This window comes from Polyodon spathula, chromosome 11 (assembly GCF_017654505.1).
Source record: "Polyodon spathula isolate WHYD16114869_AA chromosome 11, ASM1765450v1, whole genome shotgun sequence".
Lineage (NCBI taxonomy): Eukaryota > Metazoa > Chordata > Actinopteri > Acipenseriformes > Polyodontidae > Polyodon > Polyodon spathula.
Window position 1 is genome coordinate 41886186 of NC_054544.1, and position 25521 is coordinate 41911706.

A 25521-nucleotide genomic window follows, 5' to 3' on the forward strand; every position below is an offset into this window, starting at 1 on the left:
TGTCCTCAAAGATAGAAATGACAGAGTCTTTCATCAAAATTCAGTATTATTCAGTGTGTAATAGTTATGGACATATTAAGTGTAAAAAAATAAAATAAAAACCTTTTGGGATACATTTACCTTTGCCTTTTGAGTAACATTCATTAGCAACAAACTGATTATCCCAGGACAGCCCCTTAAAACATAGTCGCTTTAATATGCTTTCAAGGCTCAAGCCCCACACTTGGTTATTATATGTAATACAATGGGACCACAATGCTCAGGAAGTGAAGGAGTACTAGGCAGAAGCATTTTAAAGTGATGATGATGCTATGTGTAATTAGAGGTAAGAAACAGATTTGAATATCTTGTTTGGCACTTTCACAACAACAGTATAGTATGCTAGTTCCTCTCTCTGTCTTGTAATTTGTACATGCATTTTTAGTTCAACTCATTTCTCATTTAAACCACACTGCTCTTTTATGGAAGGTTCCCTGCTTCTATTGCAGCAGTTGACTCCTTTTTTTTTTTTTTTTTTTTTTTTTTTTTTTTTTAAAAGCGCTGTTTTATTAACAGCAAACGAGATTCTATCTTTGGTAGCTTTATGAGTTGCCTGTCTGCAAGGTGTTTAAGCAGGACAACTGAAATGATGTACTTAAAGAAATCCAGAAATTGACTTTTTAGCTCAGATTTTTCCTGTGAAAGAGAAAAAGAAGACTTGTGGCATCGCGCAGTAACTCATTAGTGGCTGTATTTGTTTAAACAAACTGAAAACACATACCAATATAGGAAAAATATGTGTAGTTAAGGTATATACAGCAAAATTAGCTCATTCTAAAGGTTGATGCAAAACTTGGACTGTAAGCAGTTTAATGTAGTTAAATATGAAGCACAAAGTGCTCTATGTTTACAATACACATGTTTGATCAGCTGAAGCATGTGGTAATTTTAACCTAACAGATGGGAATTCTTAGCACAAGCAAAGCTGTGGCAAAAACTTTTAAATCATTGCATTATATATGCAATTGTCCCAATTTGTGATTGAATCACTTTTGCAGTTGAAGGCATGAGTCAGTATTATCAGAGAGAGTCCGACGAAGAGCAACCAAAGTAATTCCAGGTCCCAGAATATGGAATGGAGTACCTACTGTAGTCATGTTGTTGATCAATCAGCTACTAGGAAACTGGCAGGTGTAGCTTGTTTAGTGTTCGTCCACTCTGTCTGTTTGTTTGGCCAACGTCTTTTTTTGTGTGTGTTTTGTGTTTCAAACCTTTTATTTCTGTTTAAATAAACACACAGCAGTGCATTCATCATATCATTTCATCAGTCGTCTCTGTATTACTTCCTTGTTCTAACGTCACCACTACTGTCCTTGTGACACTCTCAAACATCATTATTTACTTTTATATTTTCCTATTTGATTTTGCTCTCTAGTACCGACTTGATTGTATTTTATAACTCCTCTTATCTGTAATGTGCTATTTTGTAATGTGATTTTTTGTAACTGTAAATCGCCGTGGAGAAGGGCATCTGCTAAAAAATAAACATAGTAATAATAATAATAATACATTTAATGAAGCCAGCAAGAAACATTGTTTCTGTACAGCAGTGTAAAATGGTTGCTGGTGTGTCACTGTAGCATTTAATCATTTCTCTTTCTAACCAGGTCATTGTAAAACAGGAACCTGGAGAGGCACCCCAACAACAACAGCAGCAGCAGATGATGGTTTCCACGGCAACCTTGCAGCAGACTGCGCAGCAGTTTGTCACAGTGAAGGGAGGTCACATGATTGCTCTGTCACCCCAGAAACAAGTCAGTGCTGTAGGAACCGGGACCACACAGAGCAAGGTATGGACACATCAATACACGCACTGAACTATACTACACTGCTCGCCCTTTATAATGCCTTAGTTGGGAACCATAGTTATGAGATTAATATTATTTGCATTCTGCCTCATAACAAGAATACATTTGTTAGTTGAAATGGAATTATGACTGGTTACTGGTTCTGTAGTATAAGGACCCCATTGTAGTTTAATTAATTACGATTTGCTTTTTGCTTTTTAGAACAATGCAAAAGCAGATGTACAGCTGTGGCCAAAAGTTTTTGCATCACCCAGTAGAATGAACAAATTTTGCTCATAGTCGAATTAAACCTGCTGAATAATGTTACATTAACTTACAATTACGTACCGCTTTGTAGTTTTCCCATATACTTAATGTAAAACTGACAATAATTGAAAAACATTACATTTCAAAAGCTTTTATACTGTACTACTATTATGGCTTCAGGTAGACTCTTGCGATACCATTTTGTACTTTCTTTGATTTCATGATGTTAAATAAAATATCTAAGTTATGTTCATGTAGTTTTTTTTTGTTTCTTTTTAATGTCTCAATCTTAAAATTCATGCAACACTTTTGGCCATAGCTGTAATTTCATCCTCTTATACGTGAATTTTATAAAAAAAAAAAAAAAATGGACTGTAAGATTTTAGTTTCAGTCCCCACAAGGGGGCATTCGATGTAAAGAGAGCTAGGGGTAGGATAAATCATTTGTAAGGGTCTGCTCTTTAAAGTTGATCTAAATGATGGCAGGATGCCACCCTTATTTCAGTCATTAAAATTGAACCCTTCCTGGTGTCATACATACTATGACTTTTAGAAGTACATTAAAGAGACTCACTTGCACTGTATGATATGCCAAAATGCTTCCAACTAGATAATTACGACCAGCAAAAAAAAAACCCTGAAGATTTTTTCTCTGTTTTAGCAGCAGAGGAAGTAAATGTAATCTATACAGAATACAGAAACTTGATCTTAAACATTTGCACAGTAACGGTAACCAACTGCATTGTAGAGTACAGATTGAACCAATCACAAAAATGCTGTACAAAGTGGCCTTTGTACATTACGGTTCAGTGGTCCACTTGCTCTGTTGTTCGCAGGTTGTGGGAATTCCTATGGGCTCTACCTTGCAGTCAGCTATCAAACAGACTGTGCCTATCAGTGGTGGTCAGATCCTTGTAGCCAAACCCAACGCTGCGGCCAACAAGGTGATCGGGCAGAAACAGGTGATTGCACAGGGAGTGGCCAAGGCTATAGTGAGTGCAGCAAGTGCAACAGTGATGGCCCAGTCAGTACACACTGTCACCAAGGCCCAGATATCTTCATCGGGGGCCCCCAAGACTGGATCGCAAGGCTCAGGTAACATATCATTACAATGTATATACCTATATATTGTTTAGTAATTGTTTGTTTTTTTGTTGTAAAACTAGGGATTGAATCAATTGATATTGTAGCCTTATTTGGGAGCACGTCTAGTATGCAGATTTTCTTAAACATGAATTGATTTTGTGCAAATGGGTTCCCCAAATGAATAGTGGTTGTTTATATGTTATGGTATTGTACTGACCACTGAAATAGGGGGAGGAACACCCCTAGCTAGCCGCCTTCTGCCCTGAAGTGCCCTCTCTTATTTAATCTTATTTTGGCATCCATGGAAGCGTTCAACCACATAACATCTGTGGAGCCTGCACAGTAGCCACCTCTCATTTTCAAGGGGGTAATGCATCTGGAATGTATATCAGTATTGAACTTCTTGGAATCTGTTTACATTAAATCAAATGATTAATGTTTTATTTTTAAATGCAGACAATGTGGAAAAGCTGGGGTAATTCTGCTAGTTCAATACAGCTTTGTTTGTTGTGTTTCTAATTCAAAAAAGGAGGCTTGTTGGTAATAAAAAGCACAGTGGGTGTCACATGAACTGAGATCAAGTAGGGTTGATCTGGAGTGGCTGAATGGGCTATTGTCCGTATAGTTTTGACAGTCTTCTATTGTATTCAGATTTGATATAACATGAGGAGATTTTGACCTCTTTGGCAAAGTTTTTTGTTCTAAAATATTACAAATAATAATACATCTGCCTAGACCTTCAAATTATTGTCAAGGTTTTCCCTGTGCTCCAAGTCAGGTCTCTGCTTGCTTTTTTCTGACAGCTCTGTACATGGTGTTGCTGATGGAAGAAATTGACAGTGTGCTGAATTCATGTATGTGATATACCTGGTTTTGGAGCAATTGAGAAGCGGCTAGTGGGTCACTGTATTTTAACGTTGTTGTTTTGGATTAGTACAAAAAGTAAAAATCACATTGATTGTACAGGCTTTGCAGTTTACTTGGTCAGTGTTGTGGAAGTTATCTATTAAAGTTAAATATTAATTGAATACATTTGTACCCAGTGGCAGTATTTTATTACTTTGAAAAAATGTGAATGGTTACAGTGACAAATAGCTACTTTTCATGCACAGTTTACATTTTACAGGGTTACTCAGGCTGTAGCTCTCTCTCTCTCTCTCTCTCTCTCTCTCTCTCTCTCTCTGTCACTCTCTCTCTCTCAATTTGATCTTGTTTTACTTTAACTTTAGTAAACTTTTGTGAGGATACTTCAGTCCATCTGGTCCTTGGCTTGTTTTCAGGCAGTAAGCAAAAGCATCCATATTAATAGAAGTCTAGCAGCAATGTGCCAGCTGAGAGCTTCTTAGTAACAGGGTGGAGACCCCCAGAACTCATTTCACATACAGATTACCATCTGGTGGAAGTGACATTATATCAAGTGTCCTGGGCTTGAATCCAACAAGAGACCTGGAAGATGAGGGCCTTCATATACTACGTACTTCATAGACTTTGAAAAGGGTCTCTCACAGAACCCTACTTACCAAAGCTGATCAGTAACCCAGTGCAGTGGTTGTGTTTCTGTGCACTCTGCTGTGAACTGAAGTTGTTTCTCAGTGCCCTTGAACAGATGTCTCTCTCTGGGAGATACAGACGGTACTGAAGCATATCTAAATGCATTTTTTTATTATCCCCAGCTGAGTATGTATATACCTTGCTACAGAGATATTGTGGAGGCATCCGTCCGTTCTTAAATAGGTGATGTATGCTACGCTTTGAGTTTTACACCAGGGAATAGCTTATCCAATTGGAAAACTTGGTTATGGTTATTCCTTAGTAATTGAGGGTTACTAGAATCTGGGTAAGGAGATGAATGTCCATTTGTATTTCCGTATTTTACACATACATTTTATACATTTATTCAATTGTGATTGGATTTGGTTATTGAGATTATAAAAATTGGTACAGTATCTATGTGAATTGACAGTACATGTTGTGGATGATTGTGATCTAGTTTTTTTTTTTTTTTCATAATTGTACTGATACAGGTTACAGTGATAGGAGGGGCATCTTTGTACCATATGCATACAGTCGCAGTCAAATTTGGCACCCTACGCTTATTATACCATAATTCAAGCTAACAGTTTAAGGGCAAGTATTTAGTAAATCCTTTTTTTAATAAAACAAAAAGCAAAATACATAGTTTCTAGTAATTTTAATAATACTCTTTTAAAAAAAATAAAAATAAAAAAAAAACAACAAACATATTTAAAGTATTGGCACCCCTGCTTTAGTATGTCGTATGTCTTTTTACTTGTATTCTGTCTTGCATATTTCCTTCAGCTCAGACCGATTGGATTCACAGTGCTTGGCTACAGATTTTTTCTGATCAGTCCAAAGCAGTTCTATTGGATTAAGGTCTGGTGATTTCTTCAAGAATTCTAGAGTTGACTTAGCCATATGCTTTGGGATGTTGTGGAGTTGGAAGATGAACTGGAGTTTAATAATAATAATAATAATAATAATAATAATAATAATAATAACTTTATTTTGTATAGTGCCCTTAAAAGCAGTCATCTCAGAGCACTTCACAATTAATAGTACTGCAATAAATAAACCGATTATGCATAAAAGAAACACAAGGAGATAAAACAATCATAAAAATCATGTAAATGCCTTTCTAAAAAAGTAAGTCTTTAAATTAAATTTAAAAACACTCAAAGAAGTGGAATAGAGTTCCATAATTTGGGGGTATAGCAACCCCACAGAGCACAGGCAAGCAGGTGGGACACACAGCAGAGCGGAGGTTGCGAGTGGGAGTGTAAAAAGATAATAGATCTGACAGATAAGTCAGAGCTAGCCCATGAAGAGCCTTATATGTCAGCAATAAAATTTTAAAATCAATTCTAAACCTGATAGGCAGCCACTGCAAGGCTTCCAAGACAGGAGTGATGTGATCTCTTGAGCAGGACTGAGACAAAATTCTGGCTGCAGAATTTTGAACGAATTGAATTTTAGTGCTATTAGACACCCCAGCGAGCAGGGCGTTACAGTAATCGATCCTGGAGAAAACAAAAGCATGAACCAGTTTTTCAGCTTCAATGTGTGTGCTTCCCACTGTTGGGATTTACAGATTTTTGAACGTTTGGTTAAGTTCTGTGTTCTGAAAAATGTAAATCATTCTTGCAAATTAAATAAATCACAGAACAGGATGTTGAAAAAAAGGTAAATAATTGCATTATGGAATATTGGGCCTCATTTTTAGGCATGATGTGTTTAATTTATAATCTGTATATGTCAGAATTGTTTTTGTCTGCATTGACAATAACATAACAATAACTTAGAATAACCATGTTTATCAGAACTACATGAGTAGTAGGGATTGGTAACCAGTAGACTAGCCCCTGTGCCATTCCAGAATGCTTTTCTTTGTTCCAGTTATTAAAAAAAAAAAAAATAAAATAAATAGCACCAATAACAATCAAGTAAGCAATACTTGCAATAAACTGCTTCAGTGCTGATGTGGCTATGCATTTTTAATTTTTTTTTTTTTTGCACCAGTGTTGGAAAGGCTTATACAGATTTTTTCACTCAATATTTGCTCAGCAGTAGCATTTCACAAGGGATATGGTAAGAGCATATCATTGAAAATGATAAACAAATAACACATTACCTTTTTTTCTAAATATTTCAAATTTAAAAGATGGTTCTCTGAAGTTGCACATCTCTAAACGCTGTCTGTCTGTGCCTTGCCTAACAAGTGTGAAAGCCATTCTGTGTTCTGTGGTTGCTAGGCAGTAGTGGAATGTCTGCCCCATGTTATTATGGGATAGATGACTGCTGCTTCATGGTCCACATTGTGCTCACAGGCTAGTCTGTGAAGTCTTCATTTTATTATTTTGGCATACATGTGGACCTGCAGATTGCTTATTCAGTGGGAATTTTCAACAGTGGGAATGTTAAAAATCAGGTTCACTGGTTTTACTGGATAGAGGGGTCACCTCTGATGTTTTGTGTAAGTCCTGGCTTTATTAATGGTTCAGTACATGCACTGCTGCTGGGATTAAAGGGTTACTTGTTGAATTAGGTAAAACTAGTGAAATAGAATTTAATTAAAAATAAATATTTATTTAAAAAAAAAAGCAGTAGTGAGGGGAGGGCTAGTGTGGCTTTTCATTTTCAATTTATATTTTTTACTAGCATAATTGCACACATTTCATAAATGCTTGGTGTATTAGTAAGACAGTGTAAAAATGTTAGAGATCTGGGCAAGGATTATGTCTGATTTTGCAAAATAGTTTTTACATTACATATCACTTCATACATATATAATTCTATAACAATTCTTCCAGTTTGGCCAGCTTCAGGCAATCTCCTCTGAACAGTTGATGTTGAAACATCTGTACTTCTAGTAGCATTTAGCTGAGCTTGTATTTCAGGGGCAGTTAATCGCCGGTTTCGCAGACTCGAATGAACTTGAAGGACTCGAAGGACACTCTTGGCCTGCCTGACCTTGTTCGGTCCTCATGACTGCCAGTTTATTCAAATCTTTTGATGGTCTTGGCCACAGCAGTTACAGTCACTTGCAAAGTTCTTGCGATTTGTCTTAAAGATTGACCTTAATTTCTTAAAGTAATTACAGACTATCTTTTCATTGCTTAACTGAGCGTATTTTGCCATTTTCTGCTCCCTTACATTCAGGACTGACAAATGTGTGCCTATGCTACCTGTATTTATATTAATCACGGACCCTCACCTGTCAACAATAATTGGTGACAAAAGGTTAATTAGGTAACATGCTAGATCACTCGTAGAACATCTAACAAAGACACTTTTATACTTAGGCCAGTGTTCTAACACCGTGTTATACACATTTCAGCCTGACTTGGGCCTCAGACTGAAATCCCCTTGCTTCGGGTGACCATTTCATTGAAATTGACAAGACTTACATTTTCATTTAAAAATTTTATTTTTGAATGCAATTCACTTATGATTATCAGCTTATATAAGTACACGTATCATATAATGAAATATTAAGTGTTTATAGACAAGTTTATGCAGTTAAAAGCATAGATAATCATGAAAAACCTGGTTTCAAGCAGGTGTACTCAAACTTTTGACTGGTACTGTGTGTGTGTGTGTGTGTGTGTGTATATATATATATATATATATATATATATATATATATATATATATATATATATATATATATATATATATATATTTGTGTATATATATATATATGTTATTTTGGAAGTCAAAGTTGTAATAACTTTTCCCTTGTCTTTTCCCCCTCTAGTTATGGCTACTCTGCAGCTGCCTGCCAATAATCTTGCCAACCTGGCCAATTTACCTCCAGGCACCAAGCTGTATCTGACAACCAACAGCAAGAATCCATCAGGCAAAGGCAAGCTGCTGCTGATACCCCAGGGAGCCATACTGCGTGCTTCAAACCCTTCAGGTAATAACAGTGAACAGCCCTTTCCGCCAGTCCGAGGTCTGCACCCCTTGATGTTGACCAATCGGATTACAAAACATTACAACACCTTCAGCCAATCATATCACTGCTGCTACATTGTCTTGTAAACAGCACAGGCAGGCAAATATGACTGATTATGGAGCTGGTTCTGTAATCAATATGATCTATTTTTACAATCAACTTTAAGCACTGTATGTAAAATAAATGGAGGGATGATAATATACAAGTTTTTTTCCTCATTTGAAATAGATGGTCCTCCATATTTGAAATAGAGGAGTGAAATTTTGCTCTCCTGAGACACCTCCAGTAGTGTTTTTGCACCCCTGAAAATGTGTCCCTTTTTAATTCAGGTAACAATTTGCTACGTCCTACTTTGCTCTACTGGATATATTTAATATTAATTGGTTTAATATTAATGTTAAAATGACCACCTACGAAAAGTTTTGCACAGAATTTAACATTTTTACACAAATAAAAATGTAAAATTAGTAGAAGTATTTTAATAATGAATAAAAGAGAAATAGTGTATTTTAGTAGAAAGAGGAAAACATGGTCATTAGTGAAGGTAAATGTTCATGTCCGTACAAAACCATCTTCACTGCCAGAGTAATTCATGCAGTGATACCAAGGTATGTAGGAAGGGTCTGTAGACTTTTTCTGTTTTTTCCCAAACCTAATAAAGTGGTATGTACATAATATAAATGTAATAATGTATATTTGTTTTACAGGTCAGCAAAGTGCTAGCAGTGCAGGAGGAGGCTCTCAGACTGCCAGCAGCAGTCTCCCACCAAACCTGTCCTACACCTCTTACATTCTCAAGCAAACTCCACAGGTCAGTACAAGCAGCAACAGCAGACACATAGAATGCATAGGCTTGGTATTAAAGTGTTGTGGGGTGATTTATAAAAGCATCACTGCCAGAGACAAGATCCAACACAAAACCGCCACAATGTAAATGAAGTCAGGAACTCAAACACAGGGAAGCAAGGCTTTTCATTGCATAGCACTGCATAGCTGCAGAACCATTCGAGTATTTACTATAAGTTTGATCAGCTTCTGAACTCTGTGGTTTGTCTTTAAGCTCAGGCGTACTGTAATTAAGTTCAGAAAAAACCTGAAATGGATAAAACAGGTAGACTTCATACCAACAACTGCAATTCAATAGAAATAAGTTGATGGCAATTATTAACTGGAGTGATGTAGTGCATTGCAGTACACATTGATGATCTTACAAAGCAGGTATGGGATGAGAAAGCAGCAATGCTATATTCTACCACATGGCAAATGGTTTTGAGGAAAGCTGTAAATAAAGAAGTGAGCTGTTTCTAAAGGCTATTGGGGACAGCTATTAGATCCACAGACACTGAACAAGAGCTCAGTGTTAGCCAGTTCCATATACACAAGCTTCTGAGCCTAACTACAGAAACAATTTCAAAGATTTTACTGAGTTACCAGTTCATATAAGGAAATCAGTCAATTTGAAATATATTCATTTGGCCCTAATTTATGGATTTCACATGACTGGGAATGCAGATGTGCATCTGTTGGTCACAGATACCTATAAAAAAAGTTAGGGGCGTGGATCAGAAAACCAGTCAGTATCTGGGGTGACCACCATTTGCCTCATGCAGACGGCTTATTGTAGAGAAATGAACATTCAGTTCTCTGGCAACAGCTCTGGTGGACAGTCCTGCAGTCAGCATGCCATTGCATATGGCCTCAAAACTTGAGACATCTGTGGCATTGTGTTGTGTGACAAAACTGCACATTTTAGAGTGGCCTTTTATTGCCCCCAGCACAAGGTGCACATGTGTAATGATCATGCTGTTTAATCAGCTTCTAGATATACCACACCTGTCAGGTGGATGGATTATTTTGGCAAAGGAGAAATGCTCATTAACGGATGTAAACAAATTTGTGCACAAAATTTGAGAGAAATAAGCTTTTTGTGCTTATGGAAAATTTCTGGGATCTTTTATTTCCGCTCATGAAACATGGGACCAACACTTTACATGTTGCGTTTATGTTTTTGTTCAGTGCAATTACTGTTTTTTAAATGTAATGCTGTTTTTAACTTTTTTAAAATCATTTGTCCTTGCCAGAGGAGGGAGTGCTACATTTAAAAAGAAAAAACGTGACAGCAAACCTCTTTTCCCTGCTAATAATAATAGACAGTTAATGAATGCAGACTACAGTTCTTTTGAGTGGTATTGACCCGAAACATTGATATTTCCAGGGAACATTTTTGGTTGGTCAACCAGCACCTCAGGGATCTGGGAAGCAGGTGGCAGCTGGATCCACCAGTCACAGTGTGACCTCTTCTTCTGGTCAGCAGCAGACGATCAGGGTAACTGCTGGCCAAAAGGCGGCCATCCTTGCGCAGGTATGGTTTTGATATCCTAAGAAAATCTTTGACAAGCAATCTGTGAGCAAATTCGCCCAGAAATACATATTTAATCCTCACTATCAAAATAGTTGTTTCGAGGCTTCTACATTAAATTATACTGAACTTTGATTTTACAAACACCTCTGAGACTCTTCTGTCCCATTGTCTAATCAGAAAATGCACGAACCACCTTCAACCCTCTGTCTTTTCTGTTTACAGTTATCTACATAAACTAAAATGGTTGAAATTGTTGTGAGCACTTCCAACTTGTCCCAGTTAGTTTGGCTAATAGATGTTTTGCTGTAGAATGTCAATAATGTAGCAGCAGTTATTGTCCAGCCAGTTCTGATGTGTTTATTTTATCTAGGTCAATCGTGGCTTTTCAAACAGTGATCATGAAGGGGGTTCCTACGTCACAAACTAACCTCATTAGTGTCTGCTGCTGTGCAAGTCTGTATGGCTCATCCCCTACACTGACTAACCATGTTGGAAAAATAATGCTGTTAAGGTTTTTTCACATGGTTGTTCATGCATATTTTTCTAACAGAAGATTGACTGCAGGTTAACAAAGAGTGTTAGACAAGCCACAAAGAGTAACAGAGATTTAGAGCAGTTATGTCCTGGTAAAGCACAAGACTCTGTTCATAGACACTCAGTAGGCCACTTTGCAATATTACAGTGGAAAAATCAACAGATGTTTTAAACTTGTTAGGTGTGAGGCACCAACTGAAAGGCAACACAATTCCAGTGCATCCATCATGGGCCATAATGTTCCCTGAGCTGATGTATTTTTGTACAGACTGCCTAATATAAGCAGTGTTTGCAGCATTTTTTACTTAAAAAATAAATAAATAAATAAAAAATACTGTTTCAATAAATAGCTTTAGTTGTTTCCTTCTGGTTCTTCTAACATTATCAGTTTGTTTTTCCTATCACTAGATTCTTTGTGATACAAGGCTTGTCTTTTCCTTTTATATATTTTTTTTAAAAGGTCGCTGGCCAGACATCTACAGTGAAATTATCTGACGGCTCAGTGAAGACAGTCGCTGCTGCAACCCACCTGTCGAAGCCTGGGACCACCACCCTGCGAATGACTGGGGGAGTGATTACCTCTGCCAGCTCCATCGGAGCCACCGTGGCTGCCAGCAGCGCTGCAGGGGCTGCACCACAGGTCCGTCAAAACAAGAACTCGCCTCGTTCGGGGAGAACCCAAATGGTTTGAGTAGAGGGGGAGATTTGATTTTAATTTATTACAGTCCGGTACAGTTCTGACAGGCACCATGAGAGCTTCCCCTGTCCAAGCCCACCTTCTCTGTGACCTGAATACCCCCTGACATTTCACTAACAGTGACTGACAATTGTGATATATTGTGTGTTTTGGGATGAGGACTGTAGCAGGGAATGATAACCAAATGACTTTTTTTTTATTTGTTTGTTTATGTTTTGTATTTTTTTTTTTTACCACAACAGGTACCCCTGTAAGTAATTTTAGAGTACAGATGTCCTCAGCAAATCTGTTTGTTAGAGCAGCTTCAAAGATGATAGATCCTGTAACATGCTATGAACAGAATTTGCATAAATGTGAACAGCATTTCATTATTCCCAGACAAAAAAGAAAAAAACATTGGCTGCCTAACCAGCAAAAGACAAATGTTGCAGGATTATTTTGCTAGACTTTTTTTCTCAAGATTGATAAGGGGTGGACAGTACGTAACTTCTATCCACATTGGGATAGCACATTTCAAACATCATTTAACCAGATATACCATGTGTACAGGTATCTCTTTGTTAATGTTTTTGAGTTTTTAAAATGCCAATACCATTTTGCTTTCTGAATCGTATGTTATATTATGGCTACTGATAGAGCTGGTGAGCACAGGCTAAAGGAGCAATTTTAAGGCATTTCAGTATGACCATTTGTCAGGATGTGAGTGGTGTGGGAATAATGGAATGTCCTAGACGGAGGGTATATTTACAAAAATGTAAAAAAGATCCACCCCCTATAACAGCAATGGTATGGGAATCATGTGGTGGGTTTACAGTCCCAAACAAAAAGGGGTCACAAAATAAACAACAAAGCTGCAGTCCACGCGTGCACGGGTTGAAGGGGTGTTCAAGGGAAGGTGCTCCAGGTGAGGGTACAGCTTGCAGTTGAACGAGCTGGCCCAATAGCTTCAGCTCCCGTAATGGTCTCTGTCTGCCAACAACAAAGCGACACAATCAAACAGCGGACCAGCTGGATCAAAATTTCAGCATAAGGGGGCCATGCTCGCGTAGCTGCATCCCCTTTATACTGCTAAACTCCTCCCTGTGATCAGTGCGGCTCCACACTCTGTACAGTCGCAGCCCGTAACACAGCTGATCACAATAGAGTCGTCGCAGCTCAGATTCCTTCTCTCCCGCTCACACCATTCTTACAAAAATGTTGGAAATGTGATGTAAATTCAAAGCTGCTGTTGTCCTCAATCATGAAGTCATTAGATGGGCACCATGAAACACACACAGCAAGATAGTCAGTAGCTTTTGTGTATACAACATGCAGCCTCAGTGTAATTTTGATATTAAGTGATGGACATATTTAGCATCATAAATATGAATCATACAGATTAATTTTTTATCAGGTGTGAAAGGGATCTGGTTACTCAGGCAAACGCGCAAGTTGTAATTCAAACCTGTATTAGTTGGAAGGGTTCTTTGTAGGCACTGAAAACGATGCATACTTTGCAGCTAATCGGTTTCTAATGGGATTTCTGCTTTTAATTTTGTCTACAATCATTCTGAGTTCTGTTGTTCCAATATTGGGGACTTGCTAATGTTTCTTTTTTTTTTTCAACTTGTCTCTGATTGTTTATTCCAGAGAAATAATTTCACCCTCTGCCCTTTCAACTCATTTGAACCTACATAATTCTGTGCTATACTGATGAGTAGTAATGTTAACCTTTCCAAATTCTGCTTTTTATTACACGTTTGGTACATTGACCAGAACGATTCAGCTATAGGACCAAACCCATTCGGTTTTTAAAAAGTCATATATATATATATATATCATTTTTTTAATGATTGAAGTATAAAACATGTTTTATGTATTGTCTAGTCCGAGGGCTTGCCTGAAGAATGTATTCGTTGTGTTTAGGAAATGTAACTGTGGTGGTAATAGTTAATCTGTTTCCATCCTTCCCAGAAATCTGATGGAGGGAGCCTTACCTCTGTGGCTGCATCCCCCCAAGGGGGGAAACCTGTCCAGCAGCCCATTCTAGTAACACAGAGCCAGGCAGGGGTCATCGGGGCTGCCAAGAGTGTCATCCCTTCAGCCGTCAGTGTTGCCAAGTCTGTGAGCACTTCAGTGGTGACTGTCACCAAGAGCATCAATCCTTCACTGGTCACTGTGGCCAAGAGCAGCAGCCCTTCAATAGTCACAGCAGCCTCCTTGGTTTCCAGCTCAAGCACAGCGAGCGGGAAGACTGCAGCTACTTTGTCAGGTTAGCACCATTTTCTGCACAACTGGATAAAGGGAATGTGTTTCAAAACGTCATTAGGTGGCTACATATCTTATTAGTTTTAATTAAGGCATTTATTGATCTTAAAATTCAAAGATAACGACTGAAACTAGCTGGAAATCCGATTTAAGGAATGGTCAATTGGGTTCTAAATTCTAAATGTGTTCTATGTAACGTTAGTCCCTGGAATTTGGGCCATAATACAGACGATCCTCGACTTAAGACGCATGGCACTTACGACTATTTTGCATTATTAACCTGCTTCGACTTTACGACATCAATACGGCATTTACGACACGGCGAGACCCGAGCCATGCATCATGTGCGCATGCTCAGTGTCCGAACCGCAGTACCTGCCGTGGTCGCCCTGACCTCAGTCTAGCAGGTTTTTTTTTTTTTTTTTTTTTTTTAATGCATGTTATTTTTTCGCTTGTTTTGTTTGTTTGTTTTTTTTTAATTATTTGCCGTTAACAATGTCTGATAAGAGCAATTGACTCAAAACAAAGCCTAACTGTGAACTCACATGGTGAGGGTCTTAACTTAGGCGATCGTATTTCCTGTTAGGAGTAACACGTACACACACTGAATACGTCATTGGAAAGCCCCTAGTCTGTACTTTTAAACAAGCCAGGTAGGTGTCTGAGTAATATGCGAGTAACCACCGGGCTGAATGTAAAGAGTTAAATAAATATTTACATGAGTACAATATAACGGGTTATTTTTGTAAAACTGTATTATCTGGCTGGAGTCAGGAACGTAACCCCAATTTATAACATTGTTCCTATGGGAAAATGTGCTTGGACTTACAACGTTTCGACTTACAACGCGACTTCCAGGAACCATTTGTGTCTTAAGTGCGAGAACTGCCTGTAGTTGCATTGTGACTATTGAAGTATTTTGGTTCATTTAGCTTTACATCCATTCTTTCATTTCCCTGTCCTATATCATTGTTAGATGAAACTAAAAACAGACAACTGAAGCCTACCTTACGCTAAATGTGTTGTGTGCAGTCAGTAGCACAGGAAGAATATGCTCATACATCCAATGCAAGTACTATCTCTTTTCTCCATTTTTTTAGGCATGCTAAAGATACATTCAGGCCAGTCCAACACTCAACAGGCTGTGCTGACTATCCCTGCCAGCCAGCTCAGACAGCTGGGTGTGAGTTCAGCAGCAGGAGGGGTGCAGACCGTCCTTATGCCTGTCAACAAAGGTACTATGCAGGGTGGGGGCTGGAAGCAGTTTTACCTTCAGTATCGTGTCACGTATTACTGTTTCAGGTTTATCGCAAATGCTTTTGAGTAAATCCTGCAGATTTAAGGCCATTGCAGACTGGATCCGATGCGTCATTTGTCGTCCGTCATCCGAAAACTCGTCCATCAACTTGATTGCACATTGAATGCGTTAAAACCACACCAGAAAAAAGGCAGATGTCTTCAACCAGCTCCAGCAGCGATGATGAACATGTATTACTTATCCTGTGGAGTCAAAGCCAAAACCCCCAAAAAGGCGACATTGGATGCACTATTAATTAACCCTAAAGAGCTGGGGGAGAGTCACAGGCTGATACAGGAGCTTAAATTGGACAACGAACGGTTAACCAGTTGCAGATTTCAAGTTAGCTATAACATTTTGTAAGTAATTTGAACTTTGCAGCTGTTTCAGAGCTGAAAACAATTAAAAGGTCTAATTAAGCAAATTATCAGTTCAATTAAGGGTCTAGTTAAGTAATTGATAGCTCAACTGGAATGAAAACCAGCAGACACAGTGGGTCCCCAGGACCACGATTGAGAACTACTGCCCTAGGACATCAAGGCTTTAAATGTCTGCTCCTAAGATAATATGTCTATTAAAACTCAGGTTTTGAAGACATTGAGAAAAGGCTTCAAGTCTAAATGTTTGGCATTGAGTTTATTTTAGTATTTCTAAATTCAGCACTATTGGGTATTTAATACGGATGTGTTATGGATGAAATAAACTATGTATATTTGCTATGAATTATGATATTCTGCATTGGCAGCACAGGTTTGCCTGGCCAACTATCTTCATTAACACAATCAAGCATTAAAAAAAATCAGGCTACTACAAGTATACAGATAGAAATAAGATTATTATAGCTACTTTAAAGTGGGTACTACTGAAACAGTAGAAGAATACACATTTGTAAAAAAAAATAGGCATGGATTTTTGTTATATCTTAATTGTTTACCCTTTTTTGTGCAAACAAATTATGTTTGGTAGCAACTAAAAATATATGCCTCTCTCACATAACATGACAGCATCTTACATATCCCCCTTGTTAAATATATGCTCTTTTTAAAATGTTCAGGTCTTTTCTCCTCGTGTTTTTCAATAGTGGTCCAGTCCCAATCAACCAGTAAAGTCACCCCAGCTGCAATAGGAAGTGGACTCTCTACAGCAACCAGCTTGATCACCAGCAGCACTTCTCCATCCACACCGACCACATCCACTGTGCAAGGTTCCCTTTTTTTATTTACCATAGACATTAAAAAATAGCAACAAACAAAAATGACATGATGGTTTTATGTATTTATGTTTTCAAATTACTCTTGCACCATTCATGCACCCTTATTGTCCATCCAGTTGTGACTTGTTTATTTTATCTAGGTCATTCATGGCTTTTCAAACAGTGATCGTGAAGGGGGTTCCTACGTTACAAACTAACCTCTTTAGTGTTTGGTGCTGTGCAAGGGATATTCCTTTGCAGTCCCCTTATTATGATGTTTGTAATCATTGATATCTGGGATCTCTTGCTCCCATAATGAGTTATTATTTTTCTCTAAATCTGCATTGATCTTTCATTGAGCTTGTCACGAGTTGCACCAAGTTCAGAATTGTCTTGAAAATTGCAATGAAAGCTCTAAAATAGTGACACTCTTTTATGCCTTCCATGCTATGAGCTCCACTGTCTGTAGTAATTGGGAAGTGGGAGCTTGAATGAACCTTAGTTAATATAGAAAGAAATAATTAATTGCTCCCCACTCTGTCATCCAAGCCATTGTTCTAACTCCAGTTCAGTGTACTGTATTGGAATCTAACAAGCCAGAATACAAAAACAGCACTGCAATGAGGACCGTTGCAGGTGGAGAGAGAAGTATGAAATAACCTCTTAGAAACTAATGCTTCAGAGACACTTGTGGCTTTTTCTCTGCAGTGAAGTCTGAGCCTGGCATTGTGGGGCCGAGCAGCAGTGCAGTGTCCTCAGCTACCGGCAGCACTGCAGTGAAAGTAGAACAAGGCACAGAGGCATCACTTGAACTCATTAAGTAAGAACTTGATTTCTGTTGCTTTTTATTTTAAGTTTAATCCACTCCACTTTGACATGGTATCAGTTTTCTCCGACTTTTGAATCTTTCTGCAGGGGAATATTTTCATTTTCAGACGCGGATAATGTCTATCAGTTCTGAACCTGTTGGGAGTGTCATGCCAATTTCTCTTGCCTGGTTTTTGAGTGTTTTTTTGCTTCTTCCTCTTGCAGAAACCATGTTAACTGTGCACTTTATTTAACATGTTGCCTTTTTGAATTTGAAACTCCTTGATGGCGTTCTAACAAATACAACCCCTTATACACAAACTTTTATACCACATTTCCATGAGCTTGAGTTGCCCCCCACACCTCCTGAAATTACATCACAATGTCAATCAACAATGTTGTAGGGGGCGAGAACGTACGCTATAACAGGACATTTTGGCTGGTATTAAATTTGGCAGATTTGCTACCTTGGGGAATTTTGACAGTTTTTGAATTGTCACTTTTCAATTGGCAAGTTCACAAAGAAAAATGCAACACAGTTTTTCATTTATACTTTTCATCCAAAAACATTCAAGTAAATGTTAACTTAATGAAATCTGTCTGCTAAAACAGTATCTCATTTACAGTAACTTGTTATAGCATCTATAACTTGGAGAACAACAAAGACGACCTTCTAATCAGTTACAGTAAAATTAAGGGCCATAAAAGGACGATAAATAAAGTAACCAGTAAACTTTTACGATAAGCATTTGCTGTATCTCAGTTTTAAAACTTAGATACTGTTCACAACATAACACAGTGGAATGATCAGTGTCATGTAGTAATTGTAGGACAGGCTACTGCCAAACAAATTTAAAAAAAAAAAAAGGAATGCAAAAAATATTGCCTCTGGGTTTCTGATCACATCAATTCCAGATTTTTGTGAATCCTTTGATGGAAATGTCCGGTCTAATTTCAATTTTTTCAAGCAAATTGGCTTCATCGCTACCGTTCCAGGGCTCTATGTTTTAGATATTTAACTACTGGCCCCTGGGGCTACTGAGCTTGTTTTTACTGGCCTGGATCAATTTTATCTGGCACAATATATATTATTTATATATTTGTCATGATGGCTTTTATTTTCACTGTGTTTAGGGGGTAGGGTAACCAAAGATAGCCCACGTCTCTCAAAAGAAAAAGAAAGTGGCTAAGCGAAGCCTTTCAGTGTACGTTACTTCAGCCCTTTAACGTGCACACATTTGTGTGCTAATCAGAAAATGAAAATATTAAATTTGAAAATGAACATATACAAATGAAACTCATTTTTTTCACAAGCAAACATGCATCTGAGCTGTTACCATATGGTCACAGCAATGCTAAAACTGAATTATAATAATCCTAATTAGGGACGTGTCAGTGTAGTCGAATACACGATTACACGAAAATAAAGTAAAAATATTCAAATAACATTTTACATATTCTAGTACACAGAAAAATGTGTGAACCGAAATAAAATAAGCAAGTGCTAAAAGAAGGAAGTCAAATTTGGGAAACATTGAAATTAGAAAGGTAATTTAACGTTATGATGAATATGAAGACATACTAAATGTTAAGCAGAACAACTCAGTGACTAATAAGAAAAAGCAGGATACTTGCAAGTTGGTTATTTTTTTAAAACTCTGGACTGCAGTGCTCAATGTAAAACATCTACTGTTGGCATTTTGTGAATGGATAGCAATGTCAGCATTTGCACTGACCATTAAAAGTACAACCAGGAATGTGCCTTGTTTTGAATTACTTACAGGTTGTTGAATAAATAAAGTAACTTGACTTATATTCATCTGAGGTCAGTACTTAATGGCTAGTTGTAATTGGCAGAAATGTTATGCTACTGTAATGTTGGAATATATTTCCTATTGTTTTGGCAAGGTTGCAATATTTGCACTGTTCCGATTATTTTATCAATGTTATTATTTCAGTAAACAAAAGGAACAACTTGTGTCAAACAAAGAAAGATCGTCTTAGACATTGTTTGTACACTTTGTGAACCTGGCTAAACTTTATTGCTTAAACTGTAGTTTAAACTATTTTTTGGAGTGTAAGAGCAGGGACTAGAGTTCGGGAAATTGAATAGGTGAAAATGTTGCACCCTGTGCATTTTAATAGGAAACTATTCCAAATTTAAATTCCTAATCCTAATAATAAACAATATTCATAGTACTACATAATAAGTATCCTCAGAGCGTTGTCGCTTGTGTACTCTCCCAAGTCAGTGGTAGTCTTGCTTAGTGATACCAGCGAGTCCTGGAAAGATTGTGAAGTCACAGCAGACAAACACCTGCTGTCTTGCAAACTATTACTGTGAGACTGGATATGATGTAAACGACATGTTGAATTTTCAACAAATAAAGCTGCTGTTTTAGTCAGGGAAACAAGGCAGAACATTACTTTTTTTTCACTGTCATAATGAAGCCAGATAAAGTCTCCACTCTAAATGTTCGTCTTCATTTTTTTTACAATTACTTTCTTTATGATTATTGATTCAGAGCTTACCTTTTGACTTATTGTTTGCATAGTTGTAGAAAACCCGATTTGTAAAGGTTGTCCACGTAGCGGAAGCAGTTCTTACCAGCACAGCACTCTGGTAAGTAGTCTCGTCAGATTCTGACGATACCACAAACATGACGAGTGGCGGGAAAATTCGGATTAGTTCAATTACGTCGTTATCGGAAGGGGTGGGTAAATTAGTTTTTGGAGCTTTTTGGCACACGTTCGTGAAACGGAAGCCATGTGCACTATACGTAAGTTTTATACTGTATATCTGTTATATGTAACCGGCCCAGTCGAGACTGTGGTGCTTCATAACTACAGGCCAAAATGTGATCTCTCCAGCCCCGAGTCGCCGGGCCATGGTTAATGTCGAACCCTGCATTCTCATATCCACTTTCACATCTGACACATTATTTCCCTTATCCAGCGCTTCTTTCCCTGTGCTGCATACGAGTCTCCAGAGGTATATGTACAGCGTGAAACAAAATGCGAAAGAATGCCTAGACGGATTTATCTTTTAAATTGTTTACAATTTGACTGTAATACTGTCTGCAGCGAATTCATGTCTTGACCTTTAACTCGTTATTATTTCTGGGGAAAATTGGCAGTATTCCCTACCCAACTCGGGTAACTCAGATTTTTCATCAACTCGAGTTCTGCAGAATTCAGGCCAATTTGAGCGCAGTTGGCAGTCCATGGAAACGAGGTATTAGAAATAGGCCAATTTTGTTTATTGTTTTTTTTTTTCATGATGGTGAATTAGCACACCTTTCCTTCCAGTGCTTCCATCAGCAACACCACACCTACAGTACTATAACAAGTTGAGTATTCTCCCTTCATGAATCTCAGCAAGCTTTAGTTAGCTCAATTTTTTTGTATTACTTTATTTATTTTTGACATTTTGCAGCACTGAAAACTTGAAGAATCTACACCAGCTTTTGACAGCCCTGGTGAAAAAGTTTCCACTCATCGTATGTGAAAAAAGTAAGCATAGTTACTGTAATGTTTTAATGGGTAAAAGTGTATAGTATATCAATTAATCACATTACTTCTCTGCCTCTGAAGTACATTGCTAAGCCTGACAGTTCTGTGTATGTAGGCTGATTGCCTGTCTATCTATCACACTCATGCTTTTGCCAGAACCAAGAGAACATCTTATACCTTCGCAGGAAACCTGCCAAGGACGTTCACTAAGTGTTGATGAGTAGGTCAAATTCACATTTTTACATGTACGGTGAGTGTAGGTCACGGATATCCTTTTTCATGGGATTAATGAAAATGACATACTTGGTGTTAGCAAGAATCAAGCCCGAGGCGCACACTCAGTTTTGAGAACATATGTTCAAACGTGAGGGATGTATTGCTAATGTGCTTGTGTGTAACTTTTAGCAGAGGACTCCAGTCCTTTCTGTGCGCGATCAGTGGAGCAGTATTACAGCTGGAATATTGGAAAACGAAGAGCGGCTGAGGTACATTCATTAAAGATTTTTTTATTGTGAACCCTCGTGGTGCAGTGCTGTCATATTTATTTATTGTGATTGCTGGGTGTTTCTTGTTCTGTATATACTGTTAGTATTGTATTGCTGTCTGTACATATGATTAAAACTGTGTATGTGCATTTGTTAATGGCTTCCATTAAATAAACTCATTAAGTGCCCCCCCCCATGATTATCTCTGATTAAAGAGTATTAATTTCTATCAATAGTCTACATGCACACACAAACAACCCACAGACATGCATAGGTTTCATGATACCTACCGTGCAAATAGCAGTAAAAGCCTGTGCAGTGCTTATTCATTTTGGTTTATTTAATTGTTTTTCTTGATGATTAATTGGTCAATGACACAGCCATTTCATTTTTATATTTTAATTGTTACTATCCTAGGCACCGAAAGAGTTGTTTTTTCCCAACACCGGTATGAAATTCTCAAGGACTAGTAATTTGTTCCAACTTACTCATGCACAGTATGAGATTTGTGTTCTAGCATATATGTTAACATGGACCTGCTGCTGTTATTTCATTCTTTTTATTTTTTAGCTTGGAACTTATTGGAATTTATATGGGAAATGTTTGGTTAAATATAAGTAAAGATATCTATGGTGCAACGTAACCAAATGTTTGGCTTTCCATGCTAAAGTGGCAGCGAGCGGTGGCTGTTAAGAAGGTCCTTCAGGAGATTTTGGAAAAGTCAGAGAGGTTTCAGAACATCACCCCTTTGAAAAGCAAACAGATTGTGCAGTGGTGTCGTCAGCGTGGCTACACACCTCCTGACCTGGAGCTCATGAGAAGCGAAGAAGACTCCATGGAGGATATCCTAACACAGATTGACAACGAGCCTGGTAAGATCAAGGTCTTTTTACGGTTATTGCATTCTGAGTTATTTTCGTGTTTCTTTGAAAGGCAAATTGTAGTCCTCTGGAGATTATCCTTGGGAAGTTTGCTTTTTCTGTAAAACAAAGTAACTTGATGTATGTATTCCGCTGGAGTATTCATCTTCATTTGCATCAGACTAATAGTGAATGAATGTGTTTGAGATGTGTTTGTACATTCGGATTTTACTTGTTGGTAGTTTCTCCATGTAGTTTAAGATATGGAAAGACACTGTATTGCAGCAAATAATACAGATAGGGGGGCCTAATTCACTCAGCATTTACTCTGGTCAACTATTCTTTTAAAAAATTAAAACAAAAATACTAGTTTTATTGAAAATAAAAATAAACTAATTGTAAGTGTTTTTTAAATCCGGTACAATTTTGCAGTCTTGAAAATACTTGATGTAAAAAAACTGTGGACACACACCCTCCCTCATTTAAAAAAAAACAACAAAAAAAAACAAAAACAATCTTCAGCATTCTTGAAAATACTGAAGTATTTTAAACTAATACGTTTTACTTGCATTAAGAAAAGTTTGCAAACCTTATTCATGATGCAAATCAATATTTAAGATTAGCTGTAGCTACCATGACCTGTCTGTACATACCATTAAAACTGTGTATGTGCATTTATTAATGGCTAATTAGGTGCCAAAAATGATCTGGTTTGTGAATAGAAAATTGGTGTTACCTCAGATGCCACTTATCTTTAGTGGTTCTTTCATGAACTAGGCCTAAATACATTAAAATCTAAATAGATAGATGTATAAAAACAAAATTAAATCCACCACTCAAGTATTAAGTGAAGACAACAGATAGTCCCACCCCTAAAGGTGTTATAAGGCATGACATTAGGAGCGCAATGATTTCATCCTGTAGAGTTGCCTTAATGCTTTTATGCAGTGTTTTAAAACATATCTACATATTTTATTGTTTTATTTTACTATCTCCATATGCAAATATGTTTCAATTCCATTGAAAATAGGTGTACACTATAATACCAATATATTGCGATATAATAACCAGTATTTGAACAACAATACCAATATTTTTGGTTTATTTTTTTTTGGTTTAACTAATTCAGGGAAACGTCTCCTGGAAAATGTCAGCTATTAGACACAAGATAATCACCTCCCGCGAGAACTCGTAATGCGTGCACAAAAGAAAATACGGCAGAAGCACACTGAGATTTTGAGCTGCTTAAATTTTGCAAAGCAAATTCACATGTGTAGAATCATTTACTGATTTAAAAAAAAAAAAAACACCCTAAAAAAGGTGGCTGTATGGCACCACACATTGCGGTATGTTTTTTTTATGCAAGGCTGAAATAAAAAATGCTGGCGGTACGACCAAACATACGTACAGTGGTGTAGTCCTCGGAAAAGTACCGGAAAAAGTATGCAAATTCACGTTTTATTTGTACACTGAACCTGAGGTAACATTTAATAGGTAACACTTGCATCTCGCAGGTGACTTAGGTTACTCCCCCTTGATCAGTGCTGCCGGACTGGAGTTTTTCCAGACACATTTGGCTTGTTTTGTCATTGGTGGTTTTGTTTTCTTTTGGCTTTTTATCATGCATGTTCTTCTGTTTTTTTTCGATTATGAGGTCATCTCCAGCACAGAACTTCAAAGCACATGATGCCCCCCTCTCCCCTGTGTCTTTTCTGGAGCTCTGCATCCAATAAAATTACGAATTACACAAATGCTTGGTTATTTTTTTTATTTGTCGCCAATTTAAGAACTGTATCAGTGCAATTTTAATTGTTTTTATAATATTACACAAGATTCTGAATATCTTTTTTTTCCCTGGACCTATTGCATTTAATCTCATCAGATTAAAAAAAAAAAAAAAAAACTGAGGTTCTGGTACTGTAAGTAGTGAGGAGAAAAAAGCAAAGCAGATACATAAATAAATTGTTTATGACATTACTTCTCCTAGTCCAGCCTCCAAAAAATGATTGCACGAAGGCGCTGCTCTCTTGACAGACGTTGTATATCCAGTCAACTGTCTTACTAATTAGGTGATTAAGTGCATATGCTTTAGTCATAGTCAGTCAAGCGTGTCATGGTCAAGGGTGAATGATTAAGTGATTTAAAAAAAAAAAAAAAAAAAAAACATTTTGTCAATGTCCATCATTTATATACCTTTATTTTTATGTGTTATAATAGTGGTAAGTGTGACCGATTTTATATACAGTGGCTCTCAAAAGTATTCACCCCCCTCCCTTGGACTTTTCCACATTTTATTGTTACAACATGGAATCAAAATTGATTTAATTAGGAGTTTTTACCACTGATCAGTACAAAAATGTCCTTAATGTCAAAGTGAAAAATAAAATCTACAAATTGTTATAAATTTAATTAGAAATATAAAACAGAAAATATTTGATTGCATAAGTATTCACCCCCTTGAGTCAATATTTGGTAGAGGCACCTTTGACAGAAATTACAGCCATGAGTCTATTTGGATAAGTCCCTACCGCTTTGCACATCTGGACACTGCGATTTTTGGCCATTTCTCTTTGCAAAATTGCTCAAGTTCCGTCAAGTTGGATGGGGACCTTTGGTGAACAGCAATTTTCAACTCTTTCCACATATTCTCAATTGGATTGAGGTCTGGGCTTTGACTGGGCCACTCCAGGACATTGACCTTTCTGTTTTTAAGCCACTCCAGTATGGCTTTGGCTGTATGTTTGGGGTCATTGTCCTGCTGGAAGATGAATCTTCTCCCAAGTCCCAGGTCTCTTGCAGACTTCAGCAGGTTTTCCTCCAGGATTTCTCTGTATTTTGCTGCATCCATTTTGCCCTCTATCTTCATGAGCTT

At 37.5% G+C, this 25521-nt stretch overlaps 1 protein-coding gene across 2 annotated transcripts in view; it reads left to right on the forward strand.

The window, feature by feature from the left end:
• Positions 1-25521, forward strand: part of LOC121322963 (YEATS domain-containing protein 2-like) — a 57310-nt gene that overhangs the window by 25927 nt on the left and 5862 nt on the right. Inside the window, exons 15-27 of one of the 2 annotated variants that reach the window (XM_041263624.1) lie at positions 1647-1829; positions 2930-3188; positions 8455-8616; positions 9363-9466; positions 10871-11017; positions 12012-12191; positions 14202-14499; positions 15596-15730; positions 16874-16996; positions 17693-17804; positions 21228-21304; positions 21710-21789; positions 22460-22661. In XM_041263624.1, coding sequence (XP_041119558.1) covers positions 1647-1829; positions 2930-3188; positions 8455-8616; positions 9363-9466; positions 10871-11017; positions 12012-12191; positions 14202-14499; positions 15596-15730; positions 16874-16996; positions 17693-17804; positions 21228-21304; positions 21710-21789; positions 22460-22661 — 2062 coding nt within the window. The remainder of the gene's footprint in view (positions 1-1646; positions 1830-2929; positions 3189-8454; positions 8617-9362; positions 9467-10870; positions 11018-12011; positions 12192-14201; positions 14500-15595; positions 15731-16873; positions 16997-17692; positions 17805-21227; positions 21305-21709; positions 21790-22459; positions 22662-25521) is intronic. The other variant, XM_041263625.1, reaches the window with a different exon arrangement.